This window comes from Sipha flava, unplaced genomic scaffold (assembly GCF_003268045.1).
Source record: "Sipha flava isolate LNK unplaced genomic scaffold, YSA_version1 224_pilon_pilon, whole genome shotgun sequence".
Taxonomy (NCBI): Eukaryota; Metazoa; Arthropoda; class Insecta; order Hemiptera; family Aphididae; genus Sipha; species Sipha flava.
In genome coordinates this window covers 558,901-579,016 of record NW_020272857.1, presented here as the reverse complement: position 1 = coordinate 579,016, position 20,116 = coordinate 558,901, and the positions used below count along the sequence as shown (strand labels likewise).

The window sequence follows — 20,116 nt, the reverse complement described above, 5'->3', positions numbered from 1 at the left end:
GTATTCCGCTGCACTTCTGCAGTAATGTCAGCACAAGCGAAAACAACCGCCGACAAACGCACACACGGATGAACAGCAACGACAGACTTGCGGCGCGACCTGACGGATCGGTGACGATGGCGGTGGTGGTAGTGGTTGTTTAACCGTACTTACGCGGCGGCACCACTCGCGCACGCACTTTCACCGTCCGCAGTTTCGCACGCACACTCACGGTTCGCGGACGGCGACGCACGTCGGCGCATACACGCACAAACGCTTTTGCGCGCGCGCGCGCGCGCATTAGCGCTCCAACGCACACACGCGCACGTTTGTCGCGGAGGTGATATCAAGGAAAGAGCGGCGGGGACGGACGGGCGTCGAAAGAGATATACACGTTACACACCACTCACGGGCATATCAGCCGGAGCGCTCAACCAGCAGGCGGCTCGGGGACGGCGGCCACGAGCGAAGTAGTAGCTATAAAAAAATACCTTAGTCGTCACTATTCGGCCACTACTGTGACGAACCCGACCACTACACTCAACTGTCGTTGTTCCGCGTTGTTCTCGTACACCCGCTGTTTATTACGACTACATTATACTACGAGACATTGTGTGTGTGTGTGTGTGTGTGTGTATGCGCGAGGCGCGCGCGCGCGTGTGTCTATAAGTCTTATACGTATGTATGTGTGTGTGTGTGTCTTATGTGTGATACGTAATGTGCGCGCCGACGACCTAGATTTGCGTTACGTACGGCCGTCGGTTAAGCGACCGTTGTCGTCGTCGTCGCCCAGGTGACTGATACCCGTACGACGACCATAACACGGCGGCAATAACAACAACAACGACGACGACAAACTTAACGATACCATCCGTCTTGCTGCGGCAAGTCCGCGTGACTACTAGCGTCCGTCGTCCGTTTCTTCGGTCTTTTCGTTCACGTCGATATCGTTTCCACCCGACCAAAACTACGGTCCGCACGCGAGACGCGACGACTCTGTCGTCGTCGGCGTATTGTCGTCTTCGTCATGTCCGACGAACACGGCCGTTCTTGCGATTGCTGCGATGACGGCTACGAGGGTGACCGGATCTGTTGTCACGTTTGCGGGATCGCGGCCGTCGCCGCTGCTGCCATGATTACGAACGCAACGACGATGAAGCCTTCCAAGTGATAATGGTTTCCACCGAGTCTAGGCTGCCAATCGTCGTAGCCTAGGTTGTGTGTGGTGTTGGTTCTCGTTGTTGTTATTATTGTTCATTTCCTTGCCCCTCGTAGCCCGACGTCATACGGCTTATACTTATTATTATATAATATCGGGATTCGTTTTCCCCTCGTCGTCAACGCGTACAAAGTTCGTTCAACCGGACACCCTTCTCTTCGTGTCAACTACCCGCCGTGCACGATGGCCGATCTGGAAGCCGTGCTGGCCGATGTCAGCTATCTAATGGCCATGGAGAAGAGCAAGTGCACTCCCGCGGCCAGAGCCAGTAAAAAGATCGTCTTACCCGACCCGAGGTAACAATGATTTCCTTAAATTGTAATTATTATTATTATTTAAATTATAATTCCCTGCTATACGTATCATATGAGTCGTATATATGGTATAAACGTCCCTTATGAGTGTTGTAGTTTTAAAACTTTGTCCTATGTGAACATATTATGGTGCGATATACCTACAAGCTCATTTGACACTGCATCGATAAATTTTTTTCTTTATACCCGACAGTAATTTCTTCAGTTCTATGTCCTAAGTGAACATTACAAGGGCTTTTTCAGAATCATAATTATCATGAGTTATTATGAAATATTGCTGCAATTGCATTATCTTGATATTAGTGTTTTCACCATATTCATCTTGCGCATGTAATATGATATAGGAATAATATACAATACTTATTACAATGTAGATATGCCTGTTGATATAAGGCAAATATAAAAAAGGAAGAATGTATCTTAAGCACAGTTGATTTTTTGATTTTTTAGTAAAACATCCAAGTGTTAAAAAAGCATTAATATTCGATTGAGAATCCTATTAACTTCATAAAGTTTGCATTTTTTAAATTAAATTTAACTATAATTTTTATTACCTAATCCAATGTTTAGTAGGATGACAGACAACATTTTATTAACATTCTATGTCATGTGTGTTACATTTTAAAACTATTTGTATCCCTTGAAAAAGAGTTATATCAATCATTAATTGTTATAAAATGAAAGTTTATCTGCTGGGTTTTCAAGTGATTAAAATTAATGTTTCTTTTTAATTTTATATACAATATAACATAAAACTTAGCAATTATGATTTATTATCAATGATGATATTTTGTAATGTTCTTAGTTACCTATAGCTATATAATTGTAATTACATCTGTTAATAATTATAAAGTTTTTATATGAATCATTTTCTTAATGCCTAAATCTATTGAAAATTGTATTTAAAGAAGATGTATTAAGATGTAATGAAAGCATTTTATTATTTAATTACTTTAAAGAGACAGTCAGGTGTAGATCTAGAAATTAAAAAAAGGGAGGCAGTGAAGTGAATTACTTCCATAATTTGTTGCACATGTTGATTTGTACAGTCTTTTTTTACATCTAATTTTTAAATACTTAAAGTATCTACGTCCGATATGGTTCTACCTAATGTCTAAATAGGAGCCTCAGCCCCTATAACCCCCGTTGTATCTGCCTGAAAACCATCAAGGTTTTTTAATTACAAAAAAAATTAGATTTAATTTATTTAGGTTTAAATACATGTCCTACGTACTTATATTTTACTGTGTGAAAAACATTTATTATTATGTTGTGTCTAAACAATCTTGTAATTTATGTTATTAAAAATTGAATTGATTATATTTATATGCAATTATTATTGTAAAACTAAAAAGTATCTTTTTTACACAAAAAGTAGTTAAAAATAACTTTATTTACCTACTTGATTTAAAATTTAATTATAATATTTATATATTTGCTTAACCTATGTTTCCTGAGTATAATGAGAATTTCTGGAATGGGTAGCTACTGATAGACGTTAGAAATAATGATGAATTGAGTAGAGTCTATGATCAATCCTTTAAATTGTATTTTCAATATTTATTGATTAGTTATCAACAAGTTAATGTTATTTTAAATTATATTAATTTAGAATATTATTATTATTATAATTAATATTAAACACTGAATAATAATATCCTTGAGTAATTAATTTTTATATGAAAAATACTTAAACTCAACCTATAATTATGTTTGTATATGATCTCCTACTAAGAATTTTACTTTTTTTAGTTAAACCTTCTGTTTTATTTACTACCATTATTTTATAAGATGGACTTAATTTATTTTTAGTACATTTGTTTTTGTAGAGTTAAAACAAATGTTAAAATATTGTCCTATATTAATATGGAGCTCAGCCGATTTCATTTCACTAGTATAGTTATGAAATGCAATTGTCTCTTACATAAAATTAATTAATAATGAAAAAGTAATATATTTTAATTGGACATAATTTTATTTTGCACTGTACAAAGTATAGTTGTGTAAACATTTAAATATGTCCTATAGTATTTAAGAACTTAGCCGATTTCATTTCAATAGCATAATTATGAAATGCAATTGATTCTTACATTTCATATTAATAAAACAAATAATGATTTATGCCAACTATTATTATTGTTTTCACTACTGGATAGTCGAGCAGATAGTAGATTAATTATGTGAATTGAATAAGTTAAATAGCTTTTAATTAATGTCTATGCATTTTTCAATATAATATATTACTTTCGGTCTTATTTTTGATTAAAATTGTTCAAAGTGTATTTAACCCCAACAATAAATTATTCTATATTTTTTTTTTTTTTTTTTACATTTGTTCATGGATATAGATGCTAATATCTATAGTTTTGATACTCTTTGATAGGTAATTTACCAGAGTCTGTATTCTTATTTTTTTTTGTTCTCTCATATATGTATTTCCTTATCTAAATTAGTGCTAGTATCTACATCTCATTATTTGTAGGCATACATTTAATACTAAAGTGATTGCATAATGTGAATATTTATCAAATATATAATTAAATTACAATAATAATAACCATTTTTTATTATTATTAATTATTACATATCTAGATTAAAAATAGTTTATTTATTATTATACTACAATAATTATTTTGGTGTATAGGTACTAATATATACTAGATATATTTTCTTTTAGGTATGTCCTTAACTGAATAATTTTAATGTATTTTATATTTTATCACCATATCAACATTAATTAATTTTTAGATTAAGTAATTTGTTATAACAATTTTCTTTTTACCTATTATAAATTAGGATTTTTTTTTTATAAATACTATTAATAGTTTTTGATTAACAAAAAATTAATTGTACAAACATACTTCAAATGAGTTATTTTATATTATTGTAAAGATTAAAATGACAATTTACGATAGAACAAAAATCAATGGTCATTATTTAATTGGAGCTTTCGACTGAAAATTATAACTTTATATTTGTATTATATACCTTAATTAGTTGTTAACTTATACTATGTTTTAGATTATGTTTCTTAATTTATGCATGCTGCATGTATTTATTAATATCAAACTATATATTGTTGTTATCATTAAGTTTAGATGACAATATAGTTAGTAAAACTTATATTTATATTATAGAAAATTACTGTAACCTTCTCTTTTTCCTATAGGTGCTTCATATCAATTATTTTTTTAGCACTATTTTTTCATACATATTATTTTGTCTAAAAGTTTTCAAATCAATTTTCAAATATTGAAAATGTTTTGAACTCATATTTTTCTTTAGCTCTTAAAATTCAAAAGTTAAGGTATGGAAATTATAAATTAGGAATATACAAGTATCAAGTATAAAAATAGGTAACACCTCAATACTCTTAATTAAAAAATATTTCAAATTAGGTACCTATTATAAACTTTTATTTTTAAAAATAAAGCATTTGAACTATAATTTCTACTTAGGAAAATTATTAATATATTCTTACTGTTGCATATCATATAAATCAGGATAATCATAGACTTGAATTTCTATACAGGTTTAAATTCTAAAATATTATTTTTGTAACTGATTATTTATTGTTTTGAGTCTCAGATTATAAACTTATAAAATAGTCTATTAATTTGGTTAGTTATTGCATGACTGACTACATTCTATCGATAGTGTCAATTATTTGTTTATAAAATGATTACTTATCATTCACTATCTCCTCATTACATAATGTTTAATAATAATATTATGTATTACGAGTACCAGTTTATAGATACAATAAAAGATTGTGTACAAAATATACAATTATTTTGATTTTGTAACCATAGTAAAATTGTTGTTTCTAGTATTATATCTCTTAGTTTATGAGGTAAAAGAAATAAAATAATACTTCTGTATATGTGTGTCTGTTTATAATATAATATAATAGTAAAAATAAAAGATAATAATGGAGATTATTTTTATAAAAATCCTTTTTATAACTATCAAAAATACATACAATTTAAAGACTAGTTTGAATAAACAACATTTAAAATGCATCATCTGTTTAAATAAATTATTTTTGTTATTAATTTATAATTATGTTAAGAATACTGAAAAAAATATTTTATTTAAACTTTATTATATTTTTTAGTGGTAGATTTTACATTTATTTTGTAAATGGAAAAAGAATAGTAGGATCACAATGGAAGCATATTAATCAATTTTGGTTTTAAATTTATACTGAACAGTAAGACATATTATTTTAAATTAAAAATGTATTTAATAATTTAGTATACTACATTGTATAACTTTTTGATGGGTGCCTTTTAAACATGTGTAAATTCTATTTTTGGCCAAATAAATTATTATTATTTATTATTATAGATACACGTTTGAATCACAACATAATGAGTTTAAAAATGAAATTTTATTTTGCATATTTTCTTATTTATTTCTTACTTAATTACTTTATTATAATACTATAATATTATACATTACTATATAGCTGTCAAAAAATACTTATTGCCATATATATAATAATTACGGAATAAATTTTAAAATATTTTTTATTTAGAACCCGAACTCAAACCCTTATTTTTTATTTTTCAACAACCCGAACCCGAACCTTTTAATAAAATAATTGAGAACTGGAACCGTAAAAACTTGAAGGTACCAGTCCCTGCTTTAACATTGATAATTGGATTAATAAGAATACAAATTCAATGACGTTTTTTTAATATTAAATTAATTTATTTGCATAAAAAAAGAAAATCGACCAACACAGCGGCACAGCACGGCATAGAAATCGGCAACGTTTTCATTTTTCGTGTTTTTTTTTCAACATTTTCACGCCCTCTCTGAAATTTTGTCATGCCTCCCTAGAGGGGCGTCCCCCCAGGTTGAGAACCACTGTACTAAAAAATTACAATACCATTACCAATATTATTCTACCTAGTTAATTTAATTTAGAAATTATAAATAAAGTATTTATATTAGTAAATTACTATTAAAATAATCACTTAGATACTTAAATTAAAGAAGTATCTTTATTGTTATTTTTAGATGGAAGAATTTTTCATACAAATTAAAATTAGTTAAATTTAAATGTTGCGTATTGTTGAAAAATTTAACAGGAAAATGAGATCCAATAGGAAAATATAATTTTATTTTTGAAGTAAGATAAAGTTGTTACAAAGAAAATCCTTCTAATCCAAACATTATGATTAAAAATTCTATACTATTCTATTATATCCCAATTATATAAAATACTGTTTTAATAAAAATTAAATGTTCTATTTACAGTGTTCGAAGTGTTATGCATAAATACCTTGAAAAAAAAGAAGAAGTTAATTTTGATAAAATCTTCAATCAAGTCTTAGGTAATTCTAGAAATATATTATTACTTATTATATACTTACTACTCATTAACCCTAAGTATCAAAATATTTTTCCTACAAATAAATTGATCAATGTATTTTTAATGGTTTTTGTAATTTAGGTTATTTGTTATTCAAAGATTTTTGTGAACATCTACCAGAAGATGAGCAAATACCTGAAATCAAATTTTATGATGAGGTAACGTTTATTATAAATTATTATATTTATAGAGTAATAAAATAATTAAAAAAGTTAATTTAGTAGACTTAATTAATAATAAGAACTATCAAATTTTGAAGTTATAAAAATATTTATTATTATAAAAGATATCCTAATATGATAAGAAAAACTATTATTTTCCTCCTATAGTCTTAATTATAATTAAATTTGATTTTTCTGCTTTAATATTAAATATTGAAGTCATCAAAATAATTAATTATATTTTGAAGTATTTTTTGAATTGTTTAGAAACAGTCAAAATTACTTTAATAGAAGTAGAAAATTAATTTTTTCAAAGTATTACTGTTCAACATGTCACTAATGTATTTATAGTAAAATGCTTATTATAGATTAAATCTAATTATACTTATTAAAAAAAAAAATTTCAAAAAATGAAAGATTATTGGATTACTTCATTATATTTAAATACTAACCCTAAACCCTTCACATAAATTTACTTTTATTATTAAGTATGAGTTTGACTTATTTTCACTGAAGTTACCATACAGAAATTTAAATTATATGGTTTTATTATTTAAAGATTGTTTTACAAAAAAAACAAAATTGCATGTAGAATCTGTTGGTTAAACTTATATTCTAGTTAAATATAATCTAACTATTTAAAAACAAATGTAATAAATTAGAAAAATCTAAGATTATGGTGATTTAAAAATTTTAATAATATACTTAAATTATGCAGGAGCGTAGCCACAGAAGAGCAAAGGGACCATTACCCCCTTAGACCTAATGGTTGCCCCCTCACCCCTAACAAGTATTTAATGTGCATATGTACTATGCAGTGGTATATTATGTTATTATGTAACACTATATTGTTTTTTTCTAATGGCTCCCTCCTAAAATTTGGTTTTTCCCACCTGGTGATTATGTCTGGTTATGGGCCTGATACTATGAATATCAATTTCTTATAATTTATAAAGTTATTTTTGTAAGAATTTATTTTGATTACGTTTTCAGTGTTATACAATTTTTTATTTAGTAATAGAAAATATGCATGAATAAAACCTAAAAATATCACTTACAACTCATCAAAATGACAAGAGATATATACCAGAGTTAAATTATAAGTTTTCATAATCCCTGCATATTTTCATCAGCTACATATAAAAAATGTCTAGAACTGCTATTTACTAGAACTATTATTTGAAATTATATATGACAGTCTAAAGCAAAATACAAGATAATAGGGGGTGCAAAAGACTGACATTTTTTATCATGAATATAGGTTGAGCTTTCTGGTCAAGTGGATTTGTTTTGAAACAGTCCCTGTCATCATCTTCTCGTGTAACTTTAATAAGTGACCTTTTTACACTGTAAACACGCCTACAGTGGCTATCTATATAAATTGTCAATGACTTTAGTCAGGCATGTGTATTAAGTTTTCTTTTTTTGTTTATTGTTCATTGTATATATATATGCCTGTAGTTTGTATTAAAACTAATTTGAAATGCATAAAAACAAATTAACAAAGTTCAAAAGACATTTTATTATTAATAATATAAATTTTTTCTAGCGATTGCAATTATATTATCGAGCAAATTTTAAATTTTAACTTTTTAGGTTCTGTTCTAAATAAGTATTATACTAATTGTCTATGAACAATTATAATACTTAGTAAAAGTTAATGATACTCATTTAGAACAGAATCTAAAAAATTAAAATTTGATTAATTATATAATTGTAGTTGTTAGAAAAATTTATATTATTTACAATAAAATGTTTTTTGAATTTTGTTATTTCATTTATATGCATTTTGAATTATTTTTAATACAAACCACAAGTATACAAATAATAAACAGTGAACAAAAAAAAAACCGTAAGTATTTACAAAATTATCATTTTTAGGTTAATGTAAAGCACAGGTTCCCGAAGTGGTCCATATCGATCCCTGGGGTCAATTCGGATTTTTTAGGGGTCTATGTCAACGAAAAAAAAAATTGAGGGTGCATCATGTGTAAATAGAGGTTCACGAAAGTTATAAGTCAAAAATGTATGTCGTAATTTTTACGAAAAATATGTGTGCTAGAAGAACTTACAAGAACTGATCGGAATAAGTACTAACGATGAACTTAAGGTACAATTTAGAAATGGGTATTGGCTTCAGAGACCTGTTACTTTTCTTGCTTTATGGAGAATCGCAAGAAAGTTTTTGATAGATTTTCCGTCTTCATACTACATGGAAAAAGGTTTCAGCACAGTTGTCAATCTTCTTATAAAAAAAAAAGAAATAAATTGGAAATTACTGATAGAGGAGATTTGAGGTTAAACCTGACTAATTTGAAGCCAAATATTGAAAATTTACTATCAAAGCATCAGGCTTATCCTTCCCATTAAACATACATTTTTTTAACACCAACCTTGATTTTTTTTCTATGTTATTATATTTAATTTACATTTTTTATCGTTTTAATTACTAAAAAATTGATTTTAATATTTTCCTTATTAAAGAAATAAGGGTATTATTAAAAATAACACGTTTTTTATTTAAAAAAAAAAAATGCCTATAATAAAGCCTATTCAGGTGAGCAGTTCCTTGTTAGTTATGAAAAACACTTAGATGAGTTTGTAAGCATTTAGTTTTAGGGGTCTACGAAAATGGAAAAAATTGGCACGTGGTCTATGGGGAAAAAAAGTTTGGAAACCTCTGATGTAGGGTTTTAATATTGTTTTGTTCATAAATTTGTAAGCAAACAAAGATATTTTGAAAGTAGTTATTAGAATTTTCTTCTTAGTACTTCTTAAAAATAAAAATTTACCTCATTTAAATCAAATCTTGATAATGTTTAGATCTTTTTGATATTAGATGAACATCAAAAATAGTATTTTATTTTGTTTTAGATAAAACGGTATGAAAAATTAGAACCACTTGATGAGAGAAGAAAATTAGCTAGAGGCATCTATGATAATTATATTATGAAAGAACTTTTGTCACATACTCATGTAAGTAAATATTTATTTACTTCTGCTACCAATTATCTAATTGGTAATTATATATAATTATCTAAATTATCCTAATACATTAATAATATATTATTTATGTTTTTACTATCAAACTGATACTAATCTCTTTTCTACTGATTTTTTTTTTATTCTAATACTTTTTCTATATTTTCATAATATTAACATATTTAAATTGTAATTCTATAGCCATTCTTTAAATTATTTATTTTATCATTGCTACGAATACTGTCATCAACCTATCATAACTAATATGCTTTTCACTTTTAATTTTTTTTTCTTGTAAAATAATTGTCTTATAATTTTAATATTGTTATTTTTCGACATAGTAAACATTTTATGAAAATATAAAAGTATCCAGTTTTTCATATCTTTTTTTTTTTAATTAATTTATATTATATGTTATATATAAATATATTATATTTTTAGAATTACCCAAAAGATGCTGTCGCTCATGTTCAAAAATATTTGATGAAGAATGAAGTGCCTGTTAATTTATTTGAAGTAAATTAAATTTTTAAATTAAAATATTTTGTACTAATTTATATTATTTTAATTTTTAGCCTTATATTAAAGTAATATTCAATCACCTTCGAGAAGAACCTTTTAAAAAATTTCTAGAAAGGTATATTAATTATATGAATATTAAAGTGTATATGTGTATTTTAATTATTGATACTTTCTTAACTAGTGATAAATATACAAGATTTTGTCAGTGGAAAAATCTAGAGCTTAATATTTCGGTAAATTATATTTAATTATATTATAGAATATATATTATATGAAATGAATACTTAATAAATGAATACTTTTTTATATTAGTTGACAATGAACGATTTTAGTGTTCATCGTATAATTGGTAGAGGTGGTTTTGGCGAAGTTTATGGTTGTCGAAAAGCTGATACTGGAAAAATGTATGCTATGAAATGTCTTGACAAAAAACGAATAAAAATGAAACAAGGAGAAACTCTTGCCTTGAATGAACGTATAATGTTGTCTCTAGTCAGTACCGGGGTAATTATGTTCATATTAGTTATATAGAGCATAAGATATAAAAATTAATAAAAAAAATATGTGTCTTATTGTTTTTAAGTAAATAAATATTAATTTCAGTTATTTTTTGTTTAACTTTATCTGATAGGTGGACTGTCCTTTTATTGTTTGTATGACATATGCATTTCATACCCCTGATAAACTCTGTTTCATATTAGACCTTATGCACGGTGGTGATTTACATTATCATTTAGCACAACATGGTGTGTTTAATGAACATGATATGAAGTTCTATGCTGCTGAAGTAATTTTAGGTAAATAAAAAATATAAAATTTAAATTTAAAAATATATGAATTACTAAAATATTTTTTTAATTAGGCTTAGAACATATGCATAGACGATTTATTGTCTACAGAGACTTAAAACCAGCTAACATACTATTAGATGAATATGGACATGTACGAATATCAGATTTAGGTTTAGCGTGTGATTTTTCTAAAAAGAAACCACATGCTAGTGTGTAAGTAAAATAACACTTTTTGTGTTAAATTTACATATTCATTTATATTTCATGTTTAGGGGAACACATGGTTACATGGCTCCAGAAGTGTTATCAAAAGGAACTGCTTATGATTCAAGTGCAGATTGGTTTTCTTTTGGTTGTATGTTGTACAAACTACTTAAAGGTCACAGTCCATTTAGACAACACAAAACCAAGGACAAACATGAGATTGATCGAATGACCCTAACAATGGTATTTTTTTTCAAACCTTTTATTTAAATATTTTATTCCATTTTTACTCATATTTTGAATATTCTATTAATTCATACAAATAATAATATTTATTATAAATAATTTTAAATTAAATTTTTGATATAAAATATATTTTAAATTATTAAGCAATATTACAACTATTACATTTATTATATAATTAAATATGTATTTGTTAATTTTGTTAATTCAAATTAACAAAAACAGTTTATGTTGCAGAATGTAGAACTTCCAGATTCTTTTTCAAAAAGTTTAAAAGATCTTTTAGAAGGTCTTTTACAACGTGATATAAATGAAAGAATTGGATGTCGAGGAAGAGGGTAAAATATTGTATACTAATGTAGTTTAAATAAATAAAAATATTGATTTTTCTTTTACACATGTGCATATAATATATATATATGAATGTATAATTATAATTATACTTATAATTATATAGGTCAGATGAATTAAAAGAACATCTATTTTTTGCTGGACTTGACTGGCAACAAGTATATTTGCAAAAGTATACGCCACCTCTTATACCTCCTAGAGGTGAAGTGAATGCTGCTGATGCCTTTGATATTGGCTCGTTTGACGAAGAAGACACTAAAGGCATAAAAGTAAATAGTTATTTTAACAGTTGAAACTTGTGCAATATTATTTATTTGGATGTTTGTAATTAAAGTTAACTGATGCTGATCAAGAACTCTATAAGAACTTTTCTATAACTATATCTGAAAGATGGCAAAATGAAGTTGCTGAAACAGTATTTGAAACAGTGAATGCAGAGGCTGATAAAGCTGATCAAAAAAGAAAATCTAGACAGAAGAAATTCAATGAACACAATGAAGAAGGTATGATTGTTTAATAATTTATATAATTAAATGTTATTCAATATTGATGTATTGTTATTTTATTCCTCTTTAGAATCTGATTGTATTCTTCATGGATATATTAAAAAATTGGGAGGGCCATTTGCATCTGCATGGCAAACAAGGTATGCTAAGCTATACCCTAATCGATTAGAGTTGCATTCTGATTCGGGTTCAGTAAAAACTGAGGTGATCACGTTAGACCAAGTATTGGAAGTCAGTCCAGAATTAGTGATTGTAAAAAATGAACAATGTATTGTATTACGTATGAAGGATGGAAAAGATGGCAAACTAGTACTCACCAATAGTGTAAGTGTAATTTAAACTTATTAAAAGTAATGAATAATGTGCATTGTAGAAATACAGTTGCTACTTAAATAATTGTTAAATTGCTTTGAGGTTTTGATTGGCTCTATACAATTAATTATGTTCTAATTGATATCATAAATTTAAATTATAGGATGAAATTGGCTTAAAAGAATGGGCATTGTCATTACGTTCCACCCATAAATCTACACATGATCTGTTGAAAAAATTAAAAAAACCTGGCAAAATGTTCATACAAGAAGAAGCTGATCCTTTGACATCTACAACTAACACTAATGGCAATTAGTTACATGATAAGGTATTAGGTTAAACAAATCTCTTTAATGAATCTCAATGCTTCTTTATTATTTATAATAAAATATGCTTATCTATCTCCTTCTCTATCTACATATTTTGTTGAATTTTACTTAATTCTTATTTCATTGGCTAAGGTTAGTGTAACGCTACTTTATAAGACTGTGGTGTTTCATTATTTCTTGTTATTGTATAGAGAATGGATAGTGTAGATGAATGTAATAATATACTATTTTTTATACATTTTATAATTTTTTAGTACAATTTTTTCTAATACATACAGAATTACTAAAGACATTGTGTAGACAGTGCATAGCTAAAGACCAAAATTTAAAAAGGAATACACGGGACATTACAGTGTTTTTGATATTGGGTACCATAAAAGCCTATAATATCAAATCAACAATCATGTATTGTACGTGAAATGTTCTATTGTAAATACATATTTTTATTTTTTCATTTTCTTTTCTAATGTCAGTTAATAATTTCACCTAAGTAATATTGAATCCATAACTGATTGATTGTGATTATGTATTTCTTAATTATACATTTGAAAGAAAAAAAGCCATCATTAAATTATTCATACTTAATGTTGTAAAAAGATAAGATTATTAATATGCAATAAAATATATCTAAATACGTAAAATATTTTTTATATTTTACTATTTTAATTTTTATTTTAAAATATTGTACTGTTGCAATAAATATCATAGATCAAACATAATTTTCATGTTACATTTACAAAAATACTCGAAAATTCTAAAATGTTTAAAAATCTAGTTATTCTTAGATTAAAAATCAAAATTAAAACAATTAATCATAATATATACATTTTATTATCTTGTAATAGTTGTTGAATGAAAGCAAAAGAAGAAAATACATAAATATTTAAGATCAAATGAAGGTTCTTTGTTGTATTGTATAATGTAGCTTGAATTGAATGGAAATAATATTATACAATGTAAATTAACAGCCTTTCAGTTGTAAATATAATCTATTTAGTATTAGCCATTGAACCAACTCATGACAAACTTCTTAAGTAGATTTAATGACTAAAAATTGTTTATCATCGTTCATTTCTTTTATATCATAAAATGTGTAAACCTAAAAACAATTTCTTCTCCAATAATATGCAGTTGTTATATAAATTTTGTTAGAAATATATTTTCACTTGTCTGTATCTTCAAATGATGAAACAATTTTGGCTAAATTAAAATAATGTTTAGTCGTTATATAATGCATATTAATTCAATTCTGGTTTCTCTATTACTTTTGTACCATAATAAATTAGAATACATAAAAGTGGTTTTACTTTTAAGTATTCACTTTTTGACTTATGAAGTCATCCAATTGTATTTATAACAAGACTGATAATTTCGATGTGTTAAAATGCAAAAAAAAATCTTATTATTTCCTTTTTAGTTTGATCTCTGTTAAAATTTTAGAACTCCAATTTGTCACTGTGTTGCACCACATCAATAATATAGTATGCATAAAATAAGAAAATATTATTTAAATTAATTAATTAATTATTAAGCCAAATATTTAAAGTATAACTATTATACAATATAAATTTCTTATGCCAACTACATTATTTTTCTTTTCTAATGTTGACAATCAAACAAATATATATATATATATATACATATATATATCTATTACAATATTGTGGCCAACAAGATTTGTAAATACATTTAAAAAACAAAATAAAATTGCCCGTATCATAAATATTATAAAAACTTGTAAATATTATATATCCTAGTCAAGAAGAGTAGGCAAATTACCAATTTAAATAATTTTAATATAATATTGAATTAATTTAACATTATATAAAAAAATTGATTTAGGCCTAATTGGGTTTAATGTGAAATAATAAATTGCTTTTAACTTACTATTTTCTCCACTGTATTTTATATGATCATTGTTTTCAAACAAATTATTTCTGTTTTTTTAATCACATTTAGACAGTGTACACCGTTTGTCATCACCTCAAATCAATAATAATCTCAATATAATTAAATTTTAATGATCATTAGAGAGATGGAAGTAATATATTTGAAAATAATTACAATGGTTTAATTGTTAATATTCTGCCAATTTATTGTTCTTTTTATTGTTATTTTATTAAAATTAATAAATAAAAAGTATTATTTTATTGTTAATTCATTTAAATTTTTTATATCTTTTGTTACTTTATTTATTTTATTGTACCTATTATTTATATTTATCATTATTATTATTATAATTATAATTATTATTTTGTTATGATTTATATTATTTATTAATTTAACCTAGTATGTATTACTGTGAACATAATAATTTTTATGATTTTAATTAGCATTGCAACTCCATTGTAATAAATTATACATTTTAACATCTTGTGTACACGCGTTTTAATTTAATGAACATTGTAATACTTGGATATTACATATCTAATATATTTTACATGATTTATTTAGACGCGATTGCTTTTATATCAGATTAATTAAGATTGTATGAAAATAGTTTAGTCTAAAAAAAAAAAAAAAAACTTTATATGACTTGATCACCCAATTATGTATAATTATTGTTTAGAGTTAAAATAAATATTTAAACAAAAACTTATGTATAAAAGTGTAATGCAATAAATCCCATTAAATGTACACACCTAAATTGTATTTTAGGGAATTTTTATATTTTGTTGTGAAATACTGTATAACAATGTAAACCTCAGATCCTTTTCTGTTTATCCATTGTTCATCTTGTCTAAGTGATGTATTTTATTCAATCACAGCTTGGAGTTGGTCCAAAATGTTGTGTATTTTTTGAAATACTATATAAACTGCCATAAACTTTTGCAGGTATTTCCAAAATCTTTAAATCCTTGGAACTATTCCAATTTCCAACATATTTATAGAAGTATATTCAAGACTGAGTAAAAAATGTCATACTGGATTTTATACAAAGTTTTAAATAAATTGTACATTTTGCAAGCAAATTTTAAATTCTTCCTTTAGTAAAAGTATATATATTGGCAAATAAATACTAAATAAAGTAAATATATCCCTTGGGAATTTTGGCTTATATCCATGAATTGCCTAAACAATTATGTACTTTTTCAAATTTAATAATAGAAAATTTAGAATTTTTGTAAATTATAGATTACTAAGTTGTGAACAGGATGATATAAAGGATACAATTATAAATATTACTTGATTTTCAAACTATATCTAATTATAATAAGTTATAAAGTTACTTTAATTATTTTAAATTATATTAATCATTACAAATAAAGTTTTCACCTACAACATAAAAAACAAAACTGTAATCTTTTGATAACTATACCATTTAACGCTAACTATGATTAATTGTTCAGTCAAAATTTCAAAACTCTAAAATTATTATTTCATTAGTTGTGACAAAAAAATTAAGTCAATTTCGTTAAAAGTTAGTGTTGTAAAATTTGTCTTTATTTTTTATTTTTGTAGTTATTAAGAAAATTATAATGAATGTCGTAAAATTCATCTTCATCGTACCAACAACAGGACATTTACTATAAGAATTCTCCCATGATTGTGATGATCAGAGAAATCCTTCTATAATCAGTGACATTATAAATAACGTTTGCTAAATGAAATGCTTAGTCCTAGAAACTTATTAAGGAGCTGAGTATCCCTTGGCTCATGTATTTATGAACATATTTTATTTAAACAATTAAATTGATCAGCTAATTGTATGCATTGAAAAATAATTATGTTTATGTTATGTAATAGAGGGGGGGGGGTAGTTGGTGTTTAAATATATTTTTCTTAGGGTTTGAAATATGCTTGCCACACCACTGCTTACAATACAAATCTTTTGCACAAACACAAAAATAACACATCATGGTTAAGCCAATAACTTCCTCGTTTCTTTCAGAATTTAAAATGTATTTAGGCTAAAAATATTACATTAAAAATATTTTTTTAAATTTAACTCTGAATTTAAACATTCACACTTCACAGTACACACAATAATTCCAGTAACAATGACAAACTATTATTTAATTATTGTAGTTCATCAATAGGTTTAAATATTTCAAACTATACTAAATTCATAATTTTTATTATATAATATATAAAAAATAAAGACATGTGCATATTATATGACTGATAATTTCTAACATTAGTTGTAACGTTATTATATTGTTTAGTTAAGAAATTGTGTTTCAGAATATAGCATAAGAGTATGTATTTTTCAAATAACTAATGTAGACTAAATTTTTTTTTATATTCCATGCGGTTGCAAATAACAAGAAAATTAAACCTTTAAAAACATAAAAAATACTCAATTACTTCAAAACTACTTTCAATTTCAGAAATAACAGACTAATACCCATAGGCACAAGCAGGTTTATAGCACCTCTAACTTCATATTTAGTACTACTGTCTTTTTTTTCAAATCTATTCAATCTATAGTAATTATAGTAAATTACTATTCAATTTTATTTTCAACAATTTCAGCACTTTCAATATTTTTGACTTTAGTTTACGCCCATGCTAATACTAACATACACCAAATATCTCACATATATTAAACATCTTGTTTAACATATAATGCATGATTAAACATAGAGTATCATAAAATATAGATACATAATAGAGATAGATAACATAAATATTTAAATATTTTTTATTTTTTTATTTTTAACTTATTCTTAAACATATTTTGTAGACATACTATGTATGGCAACAGTTTTATGACTTTGTAAATTGATTTTATTTAATCTAAGTAAATATACAAATATTTATCTAACTTTAACATACATTACGTATACTTATAATATTGTGAAATAATTATAATTTAATTGAGACATAAAAATGCATTTTTATTATTATTTTTATAATATCACTCTCTTTATACATTTAAAATTGTAGTCATTATTTTAACAATTTTATTTAAATCCAAGAAAATCTGTATCAAAAGGTGATTTGTTAAATCTATCACAGGAACAATTTCAATAAAACTATTAACTAAAAAGATTAGTTTATTCCAAAATTTTATAAAAAAAAAAAAAAAAAAACATAACATTGCATTAAGTTACAATTACTTTAGTTAATAATGTTCACAGTGCACAAATAATATGAATACAAATATAGTGGTACGAGTTTAATTGAAAATGAATCAATTAGCCATTAAATAAGGTTAAAAAATAATATTTAAATTAAATGAAATACAATTTTAAATTAATAATATGAGAATTATATTATATTGACCAAACATTATGGAGGTAAATGTTAATTTTTAGTTTAATGTACAAAAAAATGACTATGAACATAATTGTCAAGTTGTATTTAAAAATGTACACAATATGCAAATTATGAAAAAGTACTTCATTTAATAAGGCCAAGGAAAAGTATCCTTCTTACAGTAAAACATACTAATGAAATACCTAATGCTTTATAAAACAAAATCTTGGATATTTTAATTTTAATATAATGAATTATAAGGATGAAAAAATAATTTGTAAATTATTATAATTGATGTTAAGATTATTTTTCTTCACACCATTCATTCTCTTTACGTACTTGATCTTCCTCAGCAGCAGTGAAATCGTTCTTGATGTTAAATGTCTTCCTTATTTCCTCTGGAGTTTTGCCTTTGATCATATTAGCAACAGTCTTACAAGTAACATCCAACAGACCTTTGATATCCAAATAGTTAGCAGCTAAAATAAGTTCAAATAGAGTACCCTGATCTACTTTTAAAAAGTCAGCATCCCAGCTTGATATATCATCGGTACGCTTCTCGCGTCCTTCATCATCTTCAGGTGGCGGTGGGTCATCTTTATGGTACGTGGCCCACTGGATCACTTTTTTCAATATGCCAGCGTTTACATTTGGTAAAGGCACAATTTCTTCGTCTTCTTCTTCTAAACCCAAGTCTTCGACCATAGTTTTGATAGTTACAGAAGCCTTGGCGATCTCAAAGTCGACTTGAAATACTTCACCATCCGAACTTTGCAGTTTAATCATCGGCATTTTTATTTCTATGAATAAAACTACTTGAAATTACCTCGTTCCGCGTTAATAACCCGTGTTCGATACTTCCGTGTAGTGTGTTTTGACTTGAGTTATGGACGTTTTGGTCACGGTCTCGGATAAAGGATATCTTAGTCCGTGGTGGTTATGGAAAAAAAAATCCATACACAGTGCATCCAATAGTATAGAGGAAATACACAATGCAATTTAACAGATAACGATTACTTGGTTTTCTTTTTAAAAAAAATCCTTAACTACTGATAATATTAAATTATATAATTATAAAATATATATATATATATATTAAATTATAATAGGTATATACCTTATTACCTTAATATAAGGTTTGTGGTCTTATTCTACCTAGTTCATCTATATGGTATTTAATCCATTTGGATTCTAAATAAAAATATCAAGATCTTTGATACAACGTAATAAGTATTTTTGAAATACAACATAAAATTAGCTATTACGTTATATTTTAAGTCCTATCGTAGACGCAATATAAAATATATATAACTACATAAATGTGATACACCATAAGTTTACAAAACACTGTCAAATTGCATTCTATTCAAATATATTTTCATTGCCAGCCCGGTGCAGAATTTGGTGGGACCCTATATATCATATATTATTTAAATATTGATATAAACTAATTAAAAATAACATTTTAATATTTGGTAAATATAATACTTTGAGTAGGTAAGTAATAAATACAGGAGCGTAATTTCAATATTTTACAGGGTAGGGCATAATAATGGCCGGCTCATTAAGTACATCACTATCCTTCGCCTCCCCAGGACTCCAATCATCATATAGCTTA

General features: G+C 26.0%; 2 protein-coding genes across 4 annotated transcripts; one reads left to right on the top strand and one right to left on the bottom strand.

Moving 5' to 3' along the window:
* The first annotated feature begins 163 nt into the window (after positions 1-163).
* On the top strand, positions 164-15,358 carry LOC112683324 (G protein-coupled receptor kinase 1). 3 transcript variants are annotated; one of them, XM_025554317.1, is made up of 17 exons: positions 164-1,494; positions 6,781-6,857; positions 6,977-7,053; positions 9,931-10,032; positions 10,480-10,554; positions 10,614-10,675; positions 10,742-10,793; positions 10,873-11,064; positions 11,192-11,357; positions 11,423-11,564; positions 11,624-11,798; positions 12,024-12,136; positions 12,256-12,418; positions 12,484-12,652; positions 12,726-12,979; positions 13,131-13,295; positions 15,256-15,358. In XM_025554317.1, exons 1-16 carry the CDS (start codon positions 1,382-1,384, stop codon positions 13,281-13,283), a joined length of 2,085 nt encoding a protein of 694 aa, XP_025410102.1. In that variant the 5' UTR covers positions 164-1,381; the 3' UTR covers positions 13,284-13,295; positions 15,256-15,358. The 3 variants fall into 3 exon arrangements, with proteins under 3 accessions (XP_025410102.1, XP_025410104.1, XP_025410103.1); XM_025554319.1 differs by having other exon boundaries at positions 1,382-1,494; positions 12,036-12,136; XM_025554318.1 differs by lacking the exon at positions 15,256-15,358 and having other exon boundaries at positions 1,382-1,494; positions 13,131-13,750.
* A 3,269-nt stretch (positions 15,359-18,627) lies between these two features.
* Positions 18,628-19,421, bottom strand: LOC112683337 (S-phase kinase-associated protein 1). The gene has a single exon (XM_025554340.1). It carries the CDS (start codon positions 19,288-19,290, stop codon positions 18,802-18,804), a length of 489 nt encoding a protein of 162 aa, XP_025410125.1. The 5' UTR covers positions 19,291-19,421; the 3' UTR covers positions 18,628-18,801.
* Between the last annotated feature and the right edge of the window lie 695 nt (positions 19,422-20,116).

Excerpts from the sequence above, each read along its gene's own strand:
- LOC112683324 (XM_025554317.1), top strand. The coding sequence starts at position 1,382 with ATGGCCGATCTGGAAGCCGTGCTGGCCGATGTCAGCTATCTAATGGCC. Across the intron at positions 11,065-11,191 it reads TGTCTCTAGTCAGTACCGGG|GTGGACTGTCCTTTTATTGT; the intron begins GTAATTATGTTC and ends TTTATCTGATAG. Across the intron at positions 11,358-11,422 it reads TGCTGCTGAAGTAATTTTAG|GCTTAGAACATATGCATAGA; the intron begins GTAAATAAAAAA and ends TTTTTTAATTAG.
- LOC112683337 (XM_025554340.1), bottom strand. The coding sequence starts at position 19,290 with ATGCCGATGATTAAACTGCAAAGTTCGGATGGTGAAGTATTTCAAGTC.